The following is a 24409-nucleotide window of genomic DNA, read 5'->3' as shown; positions in this document are numbered from 1 at the left end:
GCAGGAACACTGGGAAGACCTATACCTTGATGCTTATTGTGAGTGGCTTTTTTGTCTTTGCTTCATTCTTTTGTACTTAGTCTGAATTTTCTACAATTCAGTATGTAATGTAAATTGAATTAATCCATTCCAGACCCCCAAATGATTCCCTGTTTTAACCTTTCTTATATACATTCCATGCCTAATGTACTGTTTAATCTATAAACACTAAAAACAAGAAAGGCCCTGGCTGGTGTGGCTCAGTGGATTGAGTGAGGTTCTGCAAACTGAAAGGTCACTAGTTCAATTCCCAGTTAGGGCATATGCCTGAGTAGCAGGCCGGATCCCCAGTTGGGGATGTGTGAGAGTCAGCCAACTGATGTTTATCTCCCTTTTTCTCCCTCCTTTTCCCTCTCTCTAAAAATAAATACAAATCTTTTAAAAAAATTAAAAAGACATGAAATATAAATGAAAATTTGACAAAGGAAATGAAATGTATAGCAAAAAATGAAAATTTACATACATAGTAGTACTGCTTACCTTTAATGCTGAGGTATATTGATCTCAGAATGTGAAGATGAGGGATGGAGGGATGTTACTGTTTAGAAGGGGGTCTCCTTCCATAGAAACATTAGGTAGCTGTTCTGGGGTTCACATGCACGTGTCTCTCTCTGTTCCACTATAACTTATTTCAGGCTCACTAGGCCTCTAGCTCACTAAAAACCTATCCAGTGATGTTTGGTTTTGCCTGCATTTTAACACTGAAGTGAAACACTGCATTGTCATTGAATAAGTTTACTGCATGTTTGCTACTTTTTGTCAGGGTGATATTTCTCAATAAAACTTTGCATTTTTCCCCATTTCCCAAGCATTTCCTTGACTAGTGAAGTAGGAATATCCTCTCTTCCTTCTTCCTCCTCCTCTTCAGCTTCAGTCTGTTGCTGATCTCTCTGAAGGTCTTGAAAGTTTCTTCCTGGTCAGCTCAGTGTTGTGGTTCTCCACCAGTTCCTCCACATCATCATCATCATCATCTACCTCCAAACCCAGTATGCTCCACAACAGACATAGGCTCATCCTCAAATTCCTCAAAGTCTCTCTCAGCAACAGATTCAGGCCACATTTTCTTCCAGGCTGATTGCACGGTCCTGGAAGGCACTCCCCCACTACACTGTTAGTAAGCCTCAAGCCAGTGAGGATATTAAAATGTTCCTTGCAAACCTCCCTGAGGGTTAAATTAGTTTCAGAGGTCACTTCAAAACACCTCTGAAAGAGTGCTGTTGTCTAGTTTGTTAAAATTAGAAATGACCTGATGGTCCATGGGCTGGTTGAGAGGAGTTGTGTTAGGTGACAAGAACTTAACAGTGATAAAGCTGTACACCTCCACTAACTCAACCTCCAAACCTAGAGGAGGGTGGGCAAGAGCATTGTCCATTATAAGAAGTGTCCTGAGTAGCAGTTGTTTTTCAAAGAGGTATTTCTTCACACCTGGGGCAAACATTTAATGAATCACCTCAGTAAAAAGATGTCTGGCCCTGGCAGGTTGGAGTGTTGTCCCATAACCCAAAAGTTACTGGCTTGAGTCCTGGTCAGGGCACATACCAAGGTTGCAGGTTCAGTCCTTGGTCCAGGCATGTATGGGAAGCAGCCAATTGATGTTTCTGTTTCCCATGGATGTTTCTCTCTCTCCAAAACAATGAAAAAAAAAGTCCTCGGGTGAGGATTAAAAAAAAAAAATTTGGTTACTCAAGCTTTGCTATTAGCCCTCCAAATCACATTTAACTTTTTTTTTCATGACATCCTTTTTCTTGAGAACGCTTGGGTTTTCAGAATGGTAGGCAAATAGGGGCTTCAATTTAAAGTCCTCACTCAGATTCCCACACAACAGTAATACCAGCCTGTTCTTCATTGGCTTGTGTTCTGGCATTCACCTCTCCTGTGTGATATAGGTCCTCTTTGGCATTTTTTTCCAGAAGAGGTCTGTTTCATCACAGTTGGACATTTGTTGGGGAACAAATTCCTCAGCCTCTATGTATTCTTGAAATTCTGTCATGAAATTATCAGCAGCTACTTTGTTAGAACTAGAAGCCTCCCCATACCTCACTACACTATGAATGCCACTTTTTTCTTAAATTTATCGAACCACCCTCTACTAGCCTTAAATAAATCACTTTCAGTACTTATTCCAGGGGTGTCATTCAAGAGGTCAGCATGCCGCATCTTTGCTTTTTCACGTATCATTGATTCTAAAGTGCTATCACTGGTGGCTACCTGCCCCCTCCCCTTTTTTTTAAGATTTATTTATTTTTTGACAGAGGAGAAGGGAGGGAGAAAGGTAAACATCAGTGTGTGGTTGCCTCTCACGCCCTCTACTGGGGACCTGGCCCACAATCCAGGCATGTGCCCTGACTGGGAGTAGAACCAGCGACCCTTTGGTTCCTAGGCCAGTACTCAATCCACTGAGCCACACCAGCCATGGCTACCTGCTTTTCATTTATCCAAATCAACAACCATTTTTCTGCCTCTTCAGTTGTCTGTGATCATTGTTTGTGAGCATTTTCACACCTTTAGTAACATCAGCACTCTTGATGGCCTCTTTATGTTTTCAAATTGTGCTAATTGTCGATTTCAATATGCCATATTCAGTAGCCAGATCAGATACATGAACACCTCTATCATACTTTGCAGTTATTTCTTTTTTATGCTCTCTTGTTCTCACAACTTTCTTTTTTACTTTGCTGCTATTACTAACCTCCTTAGGACCCACAATGACTTATTATATGTTTTTAATAATAATAAGCAGCAGCAAAAGCAAAAAAACACGAAAATTTTCACAGCACAGTTTCCTGAGATGTTAACAACATGAAGATTAGCGGTAAACTGATTCATACTCTTGCATTCTCTCCTTTGTGTGTCTCCTGAGAGGTATGTAATTGATCATACAGGAATCAGCAAGAACCAAAGTTTTGTCCAACAACCGAGACATTTTTTCCATGAACAACTTTTTCGAGGAGACATTTGAGAACCGAAGTTTGAACTGCACTTTAATTGGAGGTGGTGAATGGGGGACAGGGCAGTACAAAAGTCACCTTTCATTAAGATTTAGCTGTTCTCGGGGACTTAAAGTACAGCATAGAGAATATACTGTAATAACTATGTATGGTGTCAGGTGGGTACTGGAAATCCCAGGGGCGGGGCACTTTTTAAAGTTATTTTAAAAAGGAAGATCTAGCTGTTCACAGGTAGGCAACTTAAACATGAACCAAGTAAAAGTGTTAATGAAAATCAGTTGGTTTAACTGTTCTAGCTTTATCAGACCTTTAGTATTTATTCAAATATTTAGTACAATCATTACAGTTTTTTTATCAGACACATATGTAAATCAGAACAGCAGTTATGGCCTCAGTCAGTGGTTTCCAAACCTGGTGTGTTTGCCTCTGTTGCCAGAGGGAACTTTTAAAAATGCCCAATGAAGGCCTGTTCCAGCCCTGGTGAATCAGTCTCCTCTGCAGTGAGAGTTGGTATTGCAGGACCGTATGGTTAACTATTGAACATGCACTGACACCTGGTAATTCCAGATCTGCCACTTAATTGATTTGTGACCTTGGATATAATTAACACCTGGTTCGGTTTAATTCCCTGCATTTTACACTGTTATCTTTATGGCTTCCCCAAAACTTTGCTTTCCATTCTTTGATACTGCAACTCCCTATAGAGCCTTATGCAAAATTGTTTTACCTCCAAAAATCCAGACTTTTAAATGGCCCACTGACCCCGCACTTAGTACCCCTTCTCTGCTCTTCTCATTTTACTCAAACCAGTCCTTTGTTCTCATTGCTCTCCTCCTACATACCCTTTGGCGTTCTCTGTCAGGCCTTTTCTGCCCTCACTAACCCTGCCCAGCTCATACCCTTGAATAGTACTTTCCCTGACCTTTTACCTCCGTGGTGTTTTGTATTGTAGCTGCCCATATAGCCAGTTGACTTCTCTGCCTCAGAGAAACAGGCTAATGGAGGGAAATTGGATGTTTTGATTTATTACACAAGAAATATACTTAAGGGAACGAAGCAATGCAGAATATTGAATACTGTGGGGGTTTGTCCCCTCAAATGTCTGTTCTTCCAAGGAACTCATTCTAAGGTACCCTGATGAAGTTTGGTTTGATCGCAGAACGAAGAAAATGTGTTCGGAATATACCTTATTGTAGAAAGGTTTTAGAAGATACTTATATATAATCGGGTAATAGGTGTTACCTGAAACGTTCATTTCTAAGGAACAGGGATCAACAACTTTTTCTTTCCGGTCTGCCTGCTTCATTTTCTCCTGTAAAAAGAACTAGTCTGTGCATTAGGGAACTGTTTTCTAGTTAGAAATTTCTAACTTTGTAGGATTTAAAAAAAGAAATCCATTAAGATGATGATGATGGAAATGGGTAACGGAAAGGAAAAACTGCCAGTAGAGATTTTAATGGCTCTGATGCTTATGGCAAAGGGTCTGAACAAGTTTTGTTTTTTTCTTAGTCCTTTTCTAGAACTGTGTCCCATTTATCCTGGAGACCATTAGGTAGAAAAAACAGCTCTTAACTGTTACCAGTTTAAAGCCATCAATATACTGGTGAAACCAGATGTGGAATTTCTTCAAATCAGCTATTGACTACCATTGGCAACAACCCCCAAATGTTTAGCAAGCCCTAAATGAAAATGTGGAGGGAACAGAATACCAGATTGTGTGCTGATGCTGTGTGATTGCTGTAGTGGGGACTTATGGGACTTCCTCTCTGCATCCTCAGATAGTGTCTGGGATTACTGTGACTGGGGTTTGCAGATAAGGAAGAGGCTCCTCTGCTGCCCAAGAGGGTCAGCCTGACAAGATGGTCATACAGACAAGCCTGCAGCCTGTGTGAGCAGAAAGGCCAAAGGAAATAAACATGAAATCTGTCCTGCAGGACTAGGGAGCTTATGTTTCTTTTTTGCTTTCTTTCTGATACTATTAAATACTCGGTATGCCAGTGAACTGTACTAAACCAAGTTAAGGAAATCCCCTTTCCCCTTACCAAAATTAGTGACTTTCTTAAATACTCTTGAAGAATTTCTTTGCAAAGCTTCTCAGACCTTTTTGTCTCTTTCTTAATTTGCTCGTTTCCTTCTTTGGATTTGAAATTCTGATCTCAAGTCCAAAATATGGTACCAGGCTTTGGGCTGAGACTCTTAAACTTTTGTCAAGGCAGTCCCTGGGGAGGAAGATGGGGCTGTGAGACTCCCCAGTGTGATCATATAAGGGGTGGTTTGGAATATAAACTCATATCTGGCTTTTTTGCAGATATGGTGGGGCTTTTTGTTTCTGTTTTTGTTACTTTTACAAATTTTTGGTTTGTGGTAACCCTGTTTTGAACAAAGTCTGTCAACGCCATTTTTCCAACATCATTTGCCCACATCATGTCTGTTACATTTTAGTAATTCTCCCAGTATTTCAAAATTTTAAATTATTATGATGTTTGTTATGGTGATCTGTGATCAGTGATTTTTGTTAATATGGTAATTGATTGGGGTGGGACACCACCCCATATAAGAGGGTGAATGTAATCAATAAATGTGTGTGTGTTCTTACTGCTCTAAGGACCAGCTGTCACCCCGCCCCCCACTCCTATTGAAATTAGGCCAATTAGGAACCATACAATGGCCTCTAAGTGTTCAAGTGAAAGGAAGTGTCACATGTCTCTTTCAGTCAAAAGCTACAAATGATTAAGCTCAGTGAGGAACGCATGTCTGAAAGCCGAGGTAGGGTGGAACGGTCAGCCTCTTGCACTAGTTAGCCAAGTTCTAAACACAAAGAAAAAGGTATTGAAGAAGGTTAAAGGTGCTACTCCAGGGAACACATGAATGATAAGATGATGAAACAGCCTTATTGTTGATGGGGAGAAAGTTTTAGTGGTCTGGATAGAAGATCAAACCAGCTGCAGCATTCCCTCAAGCCAGAGAGAGCCTAATCCAGAACAATTCTGTGAAGGCTAAGAGAAGTGAGGAAGCTGCAGAACAACCGTTGGAAGCTAGCAGAGGTTAGTCAGTGAAATTCAAGGAAAGAAGCCATCTCCATAACCTAGAAGTGCAGGGTGAAGCAGCAAGTGCTTATTCAAGTTATGCAGAAGATTTAGCTAAGATAATGAAGGTGGCTACGCTAAACAGATTTTCAGCTGCCTGACTTTAAAGCTTCCAAAGACTGCCTGACTGTTCTTAGGGGTATAGGCAGCTGATGATGTAAAGTTGCAGCCAGTGTTCACTAACCATTGTAAAAATCCTAGGGCCCTTGCGAGTTATGTTAACCTACTCTACCTGTGCTCCATAAATGGGGGTGGGAGGGTAGGAAAGCCTGGATGACAGTACACCTCTTTACAACATGCTATACTTTAAGTTCACTGTTGAGACCTACTTACTGCTGGGGGTGGGGGAAAGATTCCTTTCTAAATATTACTGCTCACTGAAAGTACACCTGGTCACCCAAGAGATATACAACAGGATTAATGTTGTTTTCATGCTTGCTATGCATTCTGTAGTGCATGGAAGAAGGAGTAATTTTAACTTTCAAGTCTTATTATTTAAGAAATATTTTGTAAGGCTCTACCTGCCATAGATAGTGACGACTCTGATGGATCTGGGAAAACTAAACTGAAAATTTTCTGGAAAGGAGTTAAAATTATAGATTCCATTAAGAACATTCATGGTTTGTGGGAAGAGGGCAAAATACCAGCATTAAAAGGAGTTTGGAAGAAGTTGATTCCAACCCTCATAGATCACTTTGAGAGGTTCAAGGCTTCAGTCGAGAAAGTAGCTGTAAATGTGGTGGAAACCTCAAGAGAACTAGATTTACAAGTGGAGCCCGAAGATGTGACTGAATTCTTCAATCTCATGATAAAACTTAAAATGAAGAATTGATCCATAAGGATCAGCAAGAAAAGTTGTTTCTTGAGATGGAGTATACTCCATCTGTGGGTAAAATGCTACCAAACAGTATTGTACACTGCAAAGAAATCTTTGTGAAAGGAACAATCACTGCAGCAAATTTCACTCTTGTTCTGTTTTAAGAAATTGTCACAGCCACCTCAGCCTTCAGCAACTACTACCCTTATCAGTCATCAGCCATCAACATTGAGGAAAGACCTTCCATCAGCAAAAAGATATAACTCACTGACGGCTCAGATGATGATTTTCTTTTAGCAGTAAAGTAGTTTTAATTAAGCTGTTCTATTTACACTGTTTTTTTTTTTTATACATAATGCTATCACAGACTTCTAGACTACAGTATAGTAAAAACATAACTTTTATATTCACTGGGAAACCAGAAAATTGGTGTGACTCCCTTTATCGTGATATTTGTTGTGTTGTGATGGTCTGGAACTGGACATGCATGATCTCTGAGGTATGCTGATAGAAAAAAAAACAACCCAAAAACCCTAGATTTGATGGAAGCCTAAAGGAAACAGGCTTTGCATAACTCCCCTTCAAGCATGAAGTACTGCCTTCTAAGTAGCCTGAGTGGGAGTTTTTTAGACAAATGCTGGGGGACTAAGGTACAATGTTGTCATAGACCAGCCATGGGCATAAGGCTTTGGCACTGAGAGAGCTTGAACCTTGAGGTAGTGATGGGGCCTAGTTTAAGTGCCTAGTAAACTGCCTCTAGTCTGGGCCCATTCCCCACACTGTTTCTGAAACGACAGAAAATGCCACTTTCAGTAATAGGGTTCCTTATCTAATCCTGCTCTATGGAACAGTAGTCAGGTTTAATATTTCCTCTCAGTTTGTGGTCTTTGGTGTAATACCACTTGTTGAAAGAGAACAGTTGACAGCCAGGCATCTGGAAACAGCAGAGTGTAGCTTAATTACTTTGCCTACTCTCTGACCTCATTACCTCTGTGCTCTGTTCCATTATATTTATTCATCTCTGTATTTGGCACACAATAAAATGATAGCAGCCAACATTTACTAACCACTGTATTTTAGTCACTGTCCCGAGCTTTTTACTCATTCAGGACATAAGAACTATTATCCCTATATTCCTATCCCAACAGAAATTACATGACTTGCCTAAGGTCACACAGCTAATAGCAGAAAGCAAAACCAGAATAAAAATTTAGGTAGTCTGGGATCAGAATTTCATTATTAAGTCACTCCCACTGTAGGCAGAACTGTCAACCTCATCCTTTAGGAAGCTAGGTTGTTAAAGATGAAACTAAAAAGTAGCTTTTATGAGACTCATTCTTAACTGTTTTGTTCTTTCAAACTATAGAAGAATAACACCAGGCTGTTTTGAACCTACTTCTTTACCTATTTGGTTATGTAGAAACATTTACTTTCCCCAGCTCTGCTGAAGGCAGGATTTGGATGTTTCTTTGCTACTTGGAGCCTCCTGCCCTGGCTATTTCAGTGTCTGGTGTCTGCTGATGATAATGGACTAGGAGCAGAAGCCATCTTTGAGGGCACCCATTCAATGTTAATTCTGGATTCTAGAGAAAACAAGACTCCTATTGAGGATTCCAAGTCTTTGAGGAGGAGTGCTCCTCTAACAGTCTTTAGATAAGTCACTCATGTTGGGGTCCATTATTAAGGACTCTACTTTTCTGAAAACGCTCATTTTCTGAAGTCACCGAATCAGGTTCTGGGGATTGAGAGGTAATTAAGACAGGAGCCCTGTCTTGATAAGTAAAATAGACCATGGTGTGGCCAGTTGTGGAAGAGCATTTTAAGCAAAGGGCAAAGGGTATGGAGAGCTGCCCAAAAGATTTTATGGAAAAAGCTGGTTCCAGGAGCTTCAAAGTCAAGTATTATTCATTCACTACCCCAATATTTGATAATAATTATCTACTTGACACTGGAGATACAGTGGGGAATAAAACTATCTTCACGGAGATTATTAGAAGAGGGAGCAGACAGACAAAATAATACATAAAAATGTCAAGTAGTGGTAAGTGCTGTAAAGAAAAATAAAGCAGGATAAAGGGCCAATGGAGCAAATGAGAGGGATGCTAGTTTAAAGTGATCACCTCTCTGAGGATGTGGTATTCGAGCAGAGACCTGAAGGAACTAGGGCAGAGCTGAGCAAGTTGGAGCATTAACCCAGCGATTTTCAACCGATATACTGCAAGAATTTTTACAACATGCAATACCTGACTGTTTTGTCAGTAGGACTGACCCCTTTTCCCTTAGATTGTCAAATAAAAAATGACAACAACCAACACAGTAATAACTATCTGGTGTGAATTAATCAAAATTATGCCTCTCCGCGCCCCCCCCCCCTTGGTCAGACTGGTAAAAAGTGTAATATATTTTTTGGTTTGCTGCAGAACTTTAGTAATTAGTTCATGTGTGCCATGATATGAAAAAGATTGAAAATCTCTGCAGTAACCCAAAAATCCCACGTCCAAGCAGGACAATGAATTCTCTCAGACTACTCCCAGGGGGAGGATGGCCCTGCCCAACTCTTTTACCTAACTTTGGGATCCGGAATTCTAATGACTGACTGCTTTCTATAATAGTCTGTAGATGGTAGGGAAATAGCCAGTAGGGAGGAAGTAGAATAGTTCTCTTGGAGCAGTCAGATGTTTGTGCCACAGAAGGTGGTTCACCTTGGTGTTTCCATCCTCCTTACAGTGCTTTCTTCTTTCTTTTAGTTTGAAGGATGACCTCTAGGAAGAAAGTGTTGCTGAAGGTTATCATCCTGGGAGATTCTGGGTAAGTGTTTCTCATAAATTTGAGCTAACAAATTGGCTTGGATTAAAAGCTTCACTTCATCTCCTTGGAACCCAGGCCCTCCATGCTGACATTTGCTGCTTCTCTAATTGTGGAGGCATTAGGGTCCTAGCTCTCCCTGCTATTCCACCATATTTCGGGGCACAGCAGAAATTTGAATTATTCCTTGTTATACTGTATAACCTATGTTCCCTGAGTTTTGGCATGATTTGGTGTAAAGGGTGGTTATTTGAATTCAGCTAATAATAATTTCGTGGAATCCCTTTTTTCCAAGGTGATTAGACTAGGGACTCCTGTTTATGTAGACTTGTTGCTTTTGGCATTGTGCCTACCAGATGGGGGATTGGGTTATGTTGTGCAGTATTCTCCTACTGCTGTGCCTGTTTTTGGCCTATATTTGGCCTATATTTTGGGACTAGAGAACTGGGTTCTGAATCAAGATCTGCCACTGACTCTGTAGTAGCTGCTAAGATTCTGTGGGAGTCTTTTTAGATTTGGCTTCTGAAGTGACATATGAACATTTAGACCTACCGGAGGCTACATATTTTAAAAAATAAATTAATAATAATAAATGCCTCCTCATTCCAAAGATACCTGCCCTTCCTTTAAAAAGGCAGCAGTTTTTCTACCTGGCTTTTTTAAAAATCACCTGAGGAGCCTTTTAAAAGTTAGCTTTTGCCCAGACCAGTGGGCTAAACCTGGTTGGCAGTGCTTGCTCTCATTTTCTCTCACTTCCTCCCTCCCTCTCCAACTGACTCACATACACTCACTTTCTGGTGATTCTGTTGTGCTGTCAGGATTGGAAGGTACTCTTTTAGGCCTGTGTTACCCAGACCTGCCGGAAAAGAATCACCAGGCCTTTGTTCAATTATAGATTTTCCCAACTGCTTCCCTGGAAATTCTGATTCAGGTGGCCTGTGTTGGAGAACACTGCTTTTGGCTATAGTCTGTATTTTTAGGTCATCTGCATATGAAAATGAGTATCCTCCTTCATAGGAAAGAAAGGTGATGTTATTGGCTCATAGGAAGGTTTTTGCATTACATTGAGCCTACCTAGAACTAATCTCATCACCAGAAAAATCACACATTGTCTCTTGCTTAATTTTCTTACTGAAAAACATCTCTGGAGGAACATACTTTGGGGTAGATTCTGGTATGGTGGAATATTGGTGCTTTTTCTGTTTTAAATTTGAAACTTTGAAGCAGCAGGTTGGCTGAATTTTGTATATATCTCTCAAAGCCAATGGCTTTTCTTTTGCTATTCCTTTCTTGGACTGAATAGCAACCACTAAATAGAGAGACACCCAAGACAGCACAGATATTTTTGGAGAGTATTTGCTGGCATTATTCTGGAAAGTATAAAAAAGTTCTACCTACTGATTTTCCCGTACCAAAACTTCGAAGCAGCTCTTAACATCTGGTCCACATATGTACTCTCTTTCTATCCCAATTGAAAAGTACAACCTCAAATGAATAATGCTGGGAATTTTGCTGTCTGCCCTCTGTTGTGAGCTTAGTTCCTCCTTCCTCACATCAGGCAGGTCCCTTCAGAGTTGCAAATATCAATCATTTCACTCCTTTCTTAGATGCTTTATACTTGTGGTTTTTCTCCAATTTCAGAGTCGGTAAGACATCACTCATGAACCAGTATGTGAACAAGAAATTCAGTAATCAGTACAAAGCCACAATAGGAGCAGACTTTCTGACAAAGGAAGTGATGGTGGATGACAGACTAGTTACAATGCAGGTAAGCACACGTCTCAACTTGGTCAACCAAGCTTTGTTAGTTAATTGAGTCCTAACCCTTTTCTTCATGTTTACGCCTTTTCCCTCCCTCTTCTCAAATCCCACTATTAATTTTCATAGCTAGTTGGCTACAGGTAGAATTGCCAGATGAAATATAAGACATCAAATCAAGGATGTTCCAAATATAGCATGGGACAGACTAAAAATTAAACTGGATTTTCTGTTTGTTTTGTTGTATTTGCTAAATTTAGCAACGTACAGGTCCCTTCTTGTGTCTCCAGAATGTCTCACTTTTACTTTTCTTAATATCCTTTGCTAGTGCTTTAGGCCAAAAAAAAAAATCTTTGTGTCTCTCCTACATTCTTAAAGCCATTCAATAGTTCCACTATTTTTCTGTCTTCTTTTAATCTAGCCTATCTGTCGCTGCCAAAGTTGTGTTTCTAGTAAACCAATCTTTTTTTCCTCCATGTATAAGCTTAATTTTTTAGGGTCTTCCCTTTCAACAGTTAGGATAAAAAATAGATTCTTTATATGGCCATTTGAAAGCCTTCACAGTCTGGCTACAAAATATTCTTCACTCCTGCCAGTTCTTCCAAATAATGTGCACATGATTCTGCTTCCAGCAAGGCCCCTTTGCCACATATGCACCTTCCATATTAAAATGATGTCCCTGGGTGACTAAGTCTCTAGCTACAAATACAATTCTTATTCCACTGTAGTCCTAGCAATTAGCAGATTCACTGAAATGTTTGAATGATACAGATTACAGGTAGAAGTTTTTACACGCATTGATCTCAAGCTGTGACATGTTCCCAAAGGGGAATGATCTGACACTTCTGACTCACACACTCGGGACACAGTTACTTTGGATCTCCCTTCCTGACCTCCCCGACACATGCACATAGAAATGTTCAAAATATAACTAACATTTAAAGAAGCCAAGCCTGAGAAAATGACATTTCCAGATTATAGGAAAGAAAAGGGAACTGAAAGTTGGTGATAAGCTCAGGGGCTCCTGCCATGGTGATTTGCAAGTTTATAACAAGGACTTGAGTTTTATCAATATGCAGAGACAGGAGATGGGACTGTACAAGGTGGGGGAGCTAGAACTGAGAATACCCTTGGACACACATGGATATATATACACATACTTGTCTAGGATCTTGGAAAGGTGTGACAAAAGCAGGACCAAGTACCTCAGCCAAAGAAGGTGGCAAAGTTTGTGTGTGAAGTGTAGGCTTGGGGCGTTACATCCTTCTTTGAACCTCAGTTCCACTCTGTTCATATGTGTATTCTGAATTTATACTCTGTACAAAAGTCTTTTTCTGGAAGAATTTAAAATAAACTCTTGTCACTCCTGGAAAAAACAAAAATAAAACTACCTTACAGAGACATTTATAACCCATGGGCAGAAGATGAGCTCATAGCCACCTGAGGAAGTAATGTACCACAAGATATGTTCACAATGACTAGAGACTTTTGAAAAAGGAATAGAAACCATAATGAAAAGAGATACTATTAAAAAATGAGGATCTGGAAAACTTAGAACTTAAAGAAGTGAAAAGAGTAAACTGTAACAGATAAGCAGATTACCTTGAAGAAAACCCCAAGCTACAGAACACCAAAAAGCAAAATCATGAGAGCAACTAGAGAGTAAAGGCAGATTACTTATAAAAGAACATCAGTAAAATGGGTGAGTTCTCAGCAGCAACAGAAGGCGGAAAGGAATGGAATACCTTAGAGGTGCTAGGGATAAAGTACCACCTGAAGATTTTACATGTGCTTGCTGCTTCCTGTACCAGGAGAAACAGACCTGGAGAACCAAGTTTTGGTTTTGATAGTCATATGGGCTGACTCAGAAGTCAGAGCCTGGCCCCCGTAAGGTTGGGGGTCTTATACTAGAGCACCCCACACACTGCTAATCTAGAATACTGGAGTACAGAGTAAATGCCATCTGGAGAACCACAGGGCACTGAGTGGAGTCTGGAAAGAGTGGGAAAGTGAGTGTGTTCCTGAGAGGCTGAAACAAAAGGTTGGCCTTTGTGCTTTTGCAGCCAACTTAAAAGACTAGAACTAAATGAAAACTATCATCTCTGGACAAAGGCATCATCATTCTAGATCTTGGGGAATCCTCACATTTTTCAAGGACTTTTAGCAGTTTACAATAAAAGATAATCCAAATAAGAAAACAGGCAAGAACCAGTGGAAATGGTAATTTCAGAATTTTTTTAATATTTAAAGAAATAGGGCAATCTAATATATCTGCAGAGAAAAAAAACTAATCAAGTCACATAGGTTAACAGAACTTTTAAAAATGAAATACAATAACCAAAAAATTGGAAATTCAGAGAATATTTTTAGCAGCAGATAAAATACATGAGAAGAAGGCTGAAAGGAAAAATGGTGGGAAATAAGAATGAGAGGTGAAAAAAGGATTCAGTGTGTAGATCAGACCTGTTGAAAGAAAAAATAATTTAAAGTTTTTTTTTTTAATCCTCACCTGAGGGTATATTTATTGATTTTAGAGAAAGGGAATGGAGGAAGAGAGAGAAGGAGAGAAATACCATGTGAGAGAGAAACATCGATCGGTTGCCTCTTGTACGCACCCGACCAGGGACTGAATCTATAACTTAGGCATGTACCCTGACAGGGAATCGAACCCGCCACCTTTCAGTTTACTGGACAGTGCTCCAACCAACTTAGCCACACTGGTCTGGGCCAAACTTACTTTTAATCAGTCTCAAAAGAAAGAGAATAGATCAAAGATAGTATTTGCTGAGAATTTCCCAGAACATAAGTGGCACCAATCCACAGATTTTGGAAGCCCAAGTTCCAAAAAGGATAAATAAAAAAGAAGTCTACATAAATCATCATGAAATTGCACCAAAAAAAAAAAAGAAACAACACACTTGAAAGCAGCCAGAGTTAAAAAATGACCTTGAATGTCATAGCATTTCTTTTGACTGTCATCGGTAATGATGGAAATCAACAGTTAATGGAATATATTCTCTAAGAAACTGTCGGCATAATATTCTGTCCCTACTGAAAGTATCTTCCAAGAATGAAAGCATGCACCATGAATTTCTAGTAGTGAAAATTCTAAAGGACGTACTTTAGGCAGTAGAGAAGGTCTGAGATAAGATAAAACTAAGATAAACTTTAATAGTATGCATGTGTCTATTTTTAGAATTGTGACCCTAATATTAAGAGCATGTAACTCCCAAACTAGTATAAAGGGACTAGGATTGGAACTGTAATTTAAATGTGTAGGGGAAGATTAGTGACTGTTGTGGGTTTTTATATTTCTTATGTTCTGGAAGAAGCTAGAAATCAGTCACTATTAAACATTAGCTAGAGTCAAATATCATGAAAAATTTAAAGGTAACCTACTATGAACCCATAGTAATTAACATGGTATGATATTGTCATAGATATACAGATCAAGGGAGCAGAGGGCAGAAAAACAGGGCACACCTAGCTGGACACTGAATAGAGTGGACTTCGAAGGTGGCTAGGGAAGGGAGGAGGAGTTAGACAGTCAACAATGTTGGGTCAGTGGCTTTTCATTTAGGTGGAGAGTAGCCAGAGGTTTCAAGACCTGGATAGCAGAAATACAAAATGAAAACTTTAAAAATGAATATACAGGGGTTTTTTACTCTAGGCTTTTAAAATAGAGAAAGCTCAAGTCGTAAAGATTGGTAGGAGACCTCATTAAATAAAACATCCGATTAACAAGATTCCCAAAATTAAAAAAATAAACCATAGACCAAGAGAAAATGTTGATAATGCATAATAGTATCCAATGGACAGATGTCAACAGGCAACTCTCAGAAGAAACCTTAATGTCCAGTGGCTTGATCTCAGGCAGTTGCAGATTTTAAAGGCTGATGGAGCAGCTTAGTGCTGCCTTAGGCACAGGGGAAGCTTCCTCCATTTCTCCCTTGCTCGGTCCCTCCCTTGGTCCCTCCCTCCCTCCCTCCCTCCCTTTCAAATGGTTGCAGTTGGAAAAATTTCCCTGCTGTTGTGTGGCTTAAAGAAATTCCCTAGGTCTTGTGACTCCAGATACTCTGAGGGTCTGATTGAACAGTGTTTAATAAAATGGATTATGAATACATCAGGGATGTCAGCCCCAACAGGACAGGTTCCAAGTGCCTGCTGTGCTGTGGGACCATGATGCACTGCACTGGCCCAGACAGGTGACAGAAGGACTACAACAACCGATAATCAGCCCTCTGGACAAATACAAGATTCAGGGGGATTGATCCCACTGGTTCTTGTATCATGAGCATTAGATTTAATCACCTGGAAGGCCTACAGCCAGTTGGAAAAAATAAAGCTATGCAAGTTATCATTATATATCAAGGATGACTGTTTGGAGAGACTTAGGCAACTTGAAAATTGACAAAAATGATTGTTGAAAATGATTTCATATGGAATATCACAGACAAAGGCATTATTGTTTTTGCATTATTTGTTACGTGAACTTCTAGACTAAGAGAAAAAGAAAACCTGGTCGAAACCTTTAAGACAGCATTACTTTCTCTGGGACTAAAATTAGACTTAAAGTAAAATAAAATTCTGTAAGTATCTCATTTCAGTATAAAGTATCATTTGAAATTGTTGATCCTAGTCAATAAATGTTATATAATCATCAACAGAACTATAAGGATATCACATGACATTTTAGAAGCAGAGTTCAAAAATATTCAGACTCTCACTAAAGTTACTGAAATGTACAACACAGGTACTCTTTATTGTATTTCAACAGTAACTTGTTACATTTTACTCTAAAGTTATTGAAGCATGTAAGTGTAAATGTACAATTATGGGGGGGAAAGGCTGACAAAATCAGTTTTTGCTAGGTTATAGGGTTTTATCTCAAGCTGGTGATGTGAATGTAGTATATCAGTGCAGATTTTTAATATAGAGACTACTATTTTGCTCTGTATTGTCAAGCGTGTACAATCTAGCAATTCTAGAGAAACTTACCTGTGGGCAGAAGAAGAGAAGTGTAGTAAGAATTTGCAGCCTTGGGAATAACTTGGATGACTAGGGAATAAACTGTGGTGTATTAAGGCAGTGGAATACTACATAGTTGTTAACTGCTGGAAAAGAAAAAAAGGAAGTTGCAAAAAGATGTACAGGATCATAGTATTTATGTAAGGCAAACCTTCAAGAGCTGCTTGCTTCTGTGGAGGAAGGAAAGGAAATGCATGAGGAAGAATTAACTTCTTTATTTTTTTTAAACTTACATTAAAATGGTATTGTTAATGTTTGTTACATTAAGAGTAGTAGGTGTATTTTGAATATAAAATATAAAGTGGTTCAATTAAAATATTAAAAATTTAAAAAGATCAGAGTCAGCCATAGAACTTTTCTTTTCTAAATTTGAGGCAGATTAATTTTGGAAACGTGCTAATAACCACCACTCCCCTTCCCTCACCCAACTTTCCAGCTTTTTAAATAAATTCCTTACTTTACTTTCTCTGTGTATTTCAGTTCCAAATACCCTTTGCTACCCCCCAAGAGTTCTTACATAGTTCTCTTGGTACTCTATCCTGAAGAAGCAATCTGAAATACAGAAAGGCTCTGTATGTTAATGTTTATTGAGTTACTTACAATTATGGAAAATTGGCAGCAATGTTGTTGTAACAAAACAGGAATGAAGTTGTTCACTGAGTTTGTTTTTCTAGTTTGTTGAGCAACAGTAAAGATGTGAGTTATTGCTGGGGCCAAAGTTGTTGTGTTTTGCAGGGCAAAAGAGTAATATGAGAGAGCATATAGAGTGATGTGTAGTATATGGTTTCAGCTACATAAAACCCTACAGCGTACGTAGAATAAGACATTCGCTAGTGAAGATGGTCTCTAGGTAGATGCCAAGTGTTTGAGTTTTTTTTCCTTTGCTCATCCAAATTACATAATAACAATGTTATATCTCTAATGAAAAATATTTTATTGTTTGTCCAAGCCTACATTTAAATTTTTCTTCTATATTTGCTCTTTATAGCAGTAGTTGTCTCTTTCTTCTTTCCGTATTCCCTTCCACCTCAGTCCCCTTTTATGAGAAAAGGCTCACTTTGCCACTCTAAGAGATAGATGTTCAATGTAGAATGCTGAAAAACCAGAAAACCACAAGGGCACATACAACCAGCAGTCCCTCTCCTGGTTATCTACTATCAGTAGAGATCCTTTTTTGCCTCCTCTGTATGTACTTTGCTTATGGTATTGGGCACAAGCAGCATTTGGTCCCCTGCAGACTAATTAGATTTGAATTTGTCTTTATTGCCCTGTAACCTTATATGTATGCCATCATCACATCCTTCTGGTTCTGTTTGAGTGGCTACTTCTTTACCCAGTGGTTTGAACTCTTTGCCACATTGCCAACATTTATATGATAGTCTCCTAACTCCATTCCTGCAATCAGGGCCTATCCCTGTGGCTGCTAGGACATGTCCTATTTTAGAAAGGTTATTCCCAGAGTGAGTAGTGTGTGTATTGGTTGGAGTTGCTTGGGAATGGAATGGGTTGCCAAAGTCAGGCTTTCTCCTGCCACCAGAGGTGTGGCCAAGAGTATGATCGACCACATTGTCATGTACTGATTATGGAGGGCCATGTACATCAGAGGAAAAGGCTGAGATGGGCTTATCAGAGCTTCCCTCAGAGGAGTATAACCTTTGGGTTCCTGGGAATTATTATTCAGATCACCTAGCTGGTGTGGCTCAGTGGATTGAGTGCCAGCCTGCAAACAAAGGGTCGCCAGTTTGATTCCCAGTGTAGTGCACATGCCTGGGCTGCGGGCCAGGTCCCCAGTAGAGAATGCGCGAAATGCAACCACACATTGAAGTTTCTCTCCCTCTCTTTCTCCTTCCCTTCCCCCTTCTAACAATAAATAAAATCTTTAAAATAATAAAGCTAAGATGTGCTCTCTGTCTTTCACTAACACTGGTACCTACAGTTAGCCTGGGCTATTGTTGGCCCTCTGTGAAGGAAAGCTCAGCCTACCGGGTCATGTTGCTTTATTGAATCATCTTTGAGGGTGTTTGTTTGTTTTTTAATCCTCACCTGAGGACATGTTTATTGATTTTAGAGAGAGGAAGAGAAGGAGAGAAATGTCAGTCGTTTGCCTTTCACACGTGCCTCATCTGGGACCAAACCCGCAACATGGGCATGTGCCCTGACTGGGAATCGAACCTGCGGCCCTTTGGTTTATGGGATGACACTCCAACCAACCAACTGGGGTTTTAATGCTGCCATTTCCAACCTTCCAGACTGACCAGTGTGGCCCTGTTAGCGATCTAGGGCAGTGAGGAATCCCAGCCTTGCCGTTGAACCTTGGATGGCAAGTCTTTTGAGCTGGTCACTAGTACCTGTTCTTTTGATTAAAAGGTGACTTTCATGTATACCCTAGAATGTGTTCTTGTTGTCTTTTATTTTATCCCTATGTCAGGGTTTTTTCTTTGCTTTGTTTTTTAATTGAGGTATAAATAAAACATACTAACTTTGGGGGGTGAACTATATACAGTAAAATACATAGATAAATATATACAGTCTAGAAATCACCAGTGAGAAATCACCTCCCCATATTTCCATCACCCCTTCCCAGAAAGTTCTCAGAGGACATACATGTTAAGTTTATAGTCTGAATTTTACATAACTATCTACCACATGATCACCACATGGATCAAGATTAAAAATTTTTTTTAACACTGTGGCGTTCATACTCACTGTCATCCCTCATAGACACATGCACTCACACATGTGCTATTTGCCAGGGTTGTTTTGGATACTGTTGTGGTGACTTCTGTTTCCTGATTTCTGGAGTCACTTATCTTTGGATGGCCCCATAATCCATCTCATTTCCTCTGGCATGCCCTGACCCCAAGGAATAAACGTTTTGTCTCTCACAGATCTGGGACACAGCAGGACAGGAACGGTTCCAGTCTCTTGGTGTGGCCTTCTACAGAGGTGCAGACTGCTGCGTTCTGGTGTTTGACGTGACTGCCCCCAACACATTTAAAACCCTTGATAGTTGGAGAGATGAGTTTCTCATCCAGGCCAGTCCTCGGGATCCTGAAAACTTTCCTTTCGTGGTGTTAGGAAACAAGATTGATCTTGAAAACAGACAAGTAAGTGCTGAAGATGGTGGGGATCATAAATGTGGATGTTTATAAACCTACCCTCATGCAGGTTATTGTTATTGAATCATGGAAAAGGCCTTCTTTTAAAAGTGGCAGGTAAGTTTGGGATGACAGGTGCTGTTTTTAGCTTTGATTGGTATAAAACCACATGCCTCAAGGACCAATACCCATACAGTATGTCTGTGTGTGCCCCCATATTGAGGGTAGGGGAATAAATAGCTAATGAGTTACCTGCTCAGCCTTTGGAAATGGGGTCTTGCTCTCTAATTTGTTAAAGGCATACCATCTTGGCTTCCCTTATGGCAAAATAGTGACAGTGATGCCTGCAGTGGTATTCCCTTTGAAGTCATACCAATAAAGCAGCAAGTCTATCTTGTGGTGCTACCTATACTGGCCACCCTTCTTGATCTGTCCCAGGGAAACAATTTGACTTGAGGCCTTGTGGTATTTTGCACTTTGGTCTTTTAGGTTTAAAGGCAGAACTGAATGTAAGGCCTGGCTCATGCACTCTTTTTTTAAGGATATTGTATTGATTATGCTATTAAGAGTTGTACCATTTTTCTGTCCCCTTTATTCCCCTTCGCCCTGCACCCCCTTCCCACCAGTGTTCCCTCCACACCTTAGTTCATGTCCATGGATCGTATATATAAGCTCTTTGGCTTCTCCATTTTCTATACTATTCTTAACCTCCCCCTGTCTATTTTGTACCTTTCATTTATGCTTCTTATTCCCTGTACCTTTTACCCCAGTCTAGTTCTACCCCTGTTCTAGTTGTTTGCTTAGTTTGTTTTTATTTTTAGGTTTAGTTGTTGATAGTTGTGAGTTTGTTTTCATTTTACTCTTCATAGTTTTGATCTTCTTTTTTTTTTCATGTCTTTTTTTTTTTTTAATTAATTTATTTACTTTTTAAATACATTTGTCTCTGCCTTCCCCCCCCTCTTTCCCTTGCCCCCTCCCACCTTCCCTCCCTCAGCTCTTCCCCTTTGGTTTTGTCCATGAGTCCTTGCTATATGTTCCTTGACTTTCCCCTTCCCTTCCCTTTCCCTGCCCCGCCCTTCCCTCTTGTCTCTGTTGATTTCTTTTCCTTTCAGTGTTGCTGGTCATATTTGCCTTGCTTCTTTGCATTGTTGGTTAGGTTCCGCTTATAGGTGAGATCATATGGTATTTGTCTTTCGCCCCCTGGCTTATTTCGCTTAGCATGATGCTCTCCAGTTCCATCCATGCTGTTGCGAAGTTTAGTACTTCTTTTTTTCTTTCTGCTGCGTAGTATTCCATTGTGTATATGTACCATAATTTTTTGATCCAATCATCTACTGATGGGCATTTAGGTTGCTTCCAACACTTGGCTATTGTAAATTGTGCTGCTATGAACATTGGGGTGCATAGGTTCCTTTGTATTGGCGTTTTGGTGTTCTCAGGGTATAGTCCCAGCAGGGGAATCGCTGGATCAAAAGGCAGTTCCATTTTCAGCTTTCTGAGGAAATTCCACACTGCTTTCCATAGTGGCTGCACCAGTCTGCATTCCCACCAACAGTGGACTAGAGTTCCCTTTTCTCCACAGCCTCGCCAGCACCTGTTGTTTGTGGATCTGTTTATGATGGCCATTCTGACCGGTGTGAGGTGGTACCTCATGGTGGTTTTGATCTGCATTTCTCTGATGGCTAGTGATGCAGAGCATCCTTTCAAATGCCTCTGGGCCCTCTGTATCTCCTCCTTAGAAAAGCATCTGCCCAGGTCCTTTGCCCATTTTTTGATTGGATCGTTTGTCTTCTTGGAGTCAAGTCGAGTGAGTTCTTTGTATACCTTGGAGATCAAACCTCTATCTGATGTATCATTAGCAAATATATTTTCCCATACGGTTGGCTCCCTTTTCATTTTGCTGATGTTTTCTTTTGCCGTGCAGAAGCTTCTTATTTTGATGAGGTCCCACTTGTTTATTCTTTCCTTTATGTCCCTTGCTTTAGGAGACATATCAGTGAAAAAATTGCTGCGTGGGATATCTGAGAGTTTCCTGCCAATGTTCTCCTCTAGGACTTTGATGGTGTTGCGACTTCTATTTAAGTCTTTTATCCATCTTGAGTTTATTTTTGTGTATGGTGTCAGCTGATGATCCAATTTCAATTTTTTGCATGTAGCCATCCAGCTCTCCCAACACCATTTGTTGAAGAGGCTGTTATTGCTCCATTTTATGCTTCTGCCCCCTTTGTCAAATATTAGATGTCCATAGAGACCTGGGCTTATTTCTGGGCTTTCTATTCTGTTCCACTGGTCTATGGGTCTGTTCTTGTGCCAGTACCAGATTGTTTTGAGTATAGTGGCTTTGTAGTAGAGTTTGATGTCCGGTATTGTGATCCCTCCTACTTTGTGTTTCTTTCTCAAAATTGCTGCAGCTATTCGAGGTCGTTTATGGTTCCATATAAATTTTTGAAATGTCTGTTCTATTTCTGTGAAATACGTCATTGGTATCTTAATAGGGATTGCGTTGAATCTATAAATTGCTTTTGGTAGTATGGACATTTTAAGGATATTAATTCTTCCAATCCATGAGCACGGTATATGCTTCCATTTATTTGTGTCTTCCTTAATTTCTTTTTTCAATGTTGTATAGTTTTCTGCATACAGGTCTTTTGTGTCTTTGGTTAAATTTATCCCTAGGTACTTTATCTTTTTTCGTGCTATATCGAATGGTATATTTTTCCTGATTTCTTCTTCTTCTATTGCATTGCTGGTGTACAAAAACGCCTTTGATTTCTGAATGTTGACTTTGTATCCTGCTGTTTTGCCAAATTCACTTATTAGGTTGAGGAGTTTTTTGGTAGAGTCTACAGGGTTCTCTATGTACACTATCATGTCATCTGCAAACAATGATAGTTTGACTTCCTCCTTTCCTATTTGGATGCCTTTTATCTCTTTCTCTTGTCTGACCGCTGTGGCTAGGACTTCCAATACGATGTTGAAAAGAAGCGGTGAGAGCGGACATCCTTGTCGTGTTCCCGATCTTAGTGGGAAAGCTTTCAGTTTTTGCCCATTGAGTATGATATTGGCTGTAGGTTTTTCATATATGGCCTTTATTACGTTGAGGAATGCCCCATTGATTCCCATTTTGCTGAGTGTTTTGATCATAAATGGGTGCTGTACCTTGTCAAATGCTTTTTCTGCATCTATCGAGATGATCATGTGGTTTTTGTCTTTTCTTTGATTTATGTGGTGTATCACGTTTACTGATTTGCGTATATTGAACCATCCCTGCATCCCTGGGATGAATCCCACTTGATCGTGATGGATAATCTTTTGAATGTATTGCTGGATGCGGTTTGCCAATATTTTGTTGAGGATTTTAGCATCTATGTTCATCAGCGAAATTGGCCTGTAGTTTTCTTTCTTTGTAGGGTCTTTATCTGGTTTTGGGATCAGGGTGATGCTGGCCTCATAGAAGGAGTCTGGCAGTCTTCCCTCCTCTTGGATTTTTTGGAATAGTCTGAGAAGGACAGGGGTTAGCTCTTCCTTAAATGTTTTGTAAAATTCTCCTGGGAAACCGTCTGGCCCTGGACTTTTGTGTGCTGGGAGTTTCTTGATTACTGCTTCAATTTCCCCAAATGTTATCGGTCTGTTCAAGCTTTCTGTTTCTTCCTCCTTCAGTGTTGGAAGATTATACTTTTCTAAAAATTTGTCCATTTCATCAAGATTTTCAAATTTCTTGGCATATAATTGTTCATAATAGTTTCTGATGATCATTTGTATTTCTGTGGTATCAGTTGTTATTTCTCCTCTTTCATTTCTGATATTATTAATTTGGGTCCTCTCCCTTTTTTTCTTGATGAGTCTGCTTAAAGGTTTGTCCACTTTATGAATCTTTTCAAAGAACCAGCTTCTGGATTGGTTGATCCTCTGAATTGTTCTTTTTGTCTCTATGTCATTCAGTTCTGCTCTAATCTTGACTATTTCCTTCCTTCTACTTGCTCTGGGATTTATTTGTTGTTGTTTCTCCAGTTCTTCAAGTTGTAGTGTTAGGTCTTTTATTTGAAATGTTTCTTTTTAAGGTAAGCCTGTATTGCTATGAACTTCCCTCTCAGGACCGCCTTTGCTGTGTCCCATAGGTTTTGGACAGTTGTCTGTTCATTTTCATTTGTTTCCAGAAATTTTTTTATTTCTTCTCTTATCTCATTATTGACCCATTCATTGTTTAATAGTGTACTGTTCAGTCTCCATGAGTTTCCACGTTTTTGAAGTTTCTCTTTGAGTTTGATTTCGAGTTTCAAGGCCTTGTGGTCTGAGAAAAAGTTTGGTATTATTTCAATTTTCCTGAATTTACTGAGGCTTGCTTTGTGTCCTATCATGTGGTCTATCTTTGAAAAACTGCCATGAGCATTTGAAAAGAATGTGTATTTTTCTTCTTTGGGATGTAAGATTCTATATATGTCAGTTAAGTCTCTTTGATTCAGTGTTTCATTCAGCGCCACAATATGTTTATTAATGTTTTGTTTGGAAGATCTGTCCATTTTGGACAGTGGGGTGTTGAAATCCCCTACTATCAGTGTGTTGCTATCTATATCTTTTTTGAAGTCATCCAACAATTTCCTTATACACTTGGGGGCTCCTATATTGGGAGCATATAAGTTTACAATGTGGATGTCTTCTTGATAGATTCTTCCTTTAAGTATGATAAAGTGCCCCTCTGGGTCTCTCTTTATGGCCTTTGCTTTGAAATCGACTTTGTCTGATACAAGTATGGCAACGCCAGCCTTTTTCTCATGTCCATTTGCTTGGAATATTATTTTCCATCCCTTTACTTTCAATCTGTGTAGGTCT

At 39.7% G+C, this 24409-nt stretch overlaps 1 protein-coding gene across 2 annotated transcripts in view; it reads left to right on the top strand.

The window, feature by feature from the left end:
• Nucleotides 1-24409, top strand: part of RAB7A (RAB7A, member RAS oncogene family) — a 98271-nt gene that overhangs the window by 58185 nt on the left and 15677 nt on the right. For both annotated transcript variants that reach the window (XM_054587478.1, XM_054587479.1), the window contains 3 exons: nucleotides 9638-9698; nucleotides 11337-11463; nucleotides 19370-19588. In XM_054587478.1, the coding sequence (XP_054443453.1) occupies nucleotides 9646-9698; nucleotides 11337-11463; nucleotides 19370-19588 (399 nt within the window). In that variant the 5' untranslated portion in view covers nucleotides 9638-9645. The remainder of the gene's footprint in view (nucleotides 1-9637; nucleotides 9699-11336; nucleotides 11464-19369; nucleotides 19589-24409) is intronic.

This window comes from Pteronotus mesoamericanus, unplaced genomic scaffold (genome assembly GCF_021234165.1).
Source record: "Pteronotus mesoamericanus isolate MK-2021 breed Mesoamerican mustached bat unplaced genomic scaffold, CSHL_Meso_final scaffold_118, whole genome shotgun sequence".
Taxonomy (NCBI): Eukaryota; Metazoa; Chordata; class Mammalia; order Chiroptera; family Mormoopidae; genus Pteronotus; species Pteronotus mesoamericanus.
The sequence above is the reverse complement of the archived record's forward strand: the minus strand, read 5'-3'. Positions and strand labels throughout refer to the sequence as shown.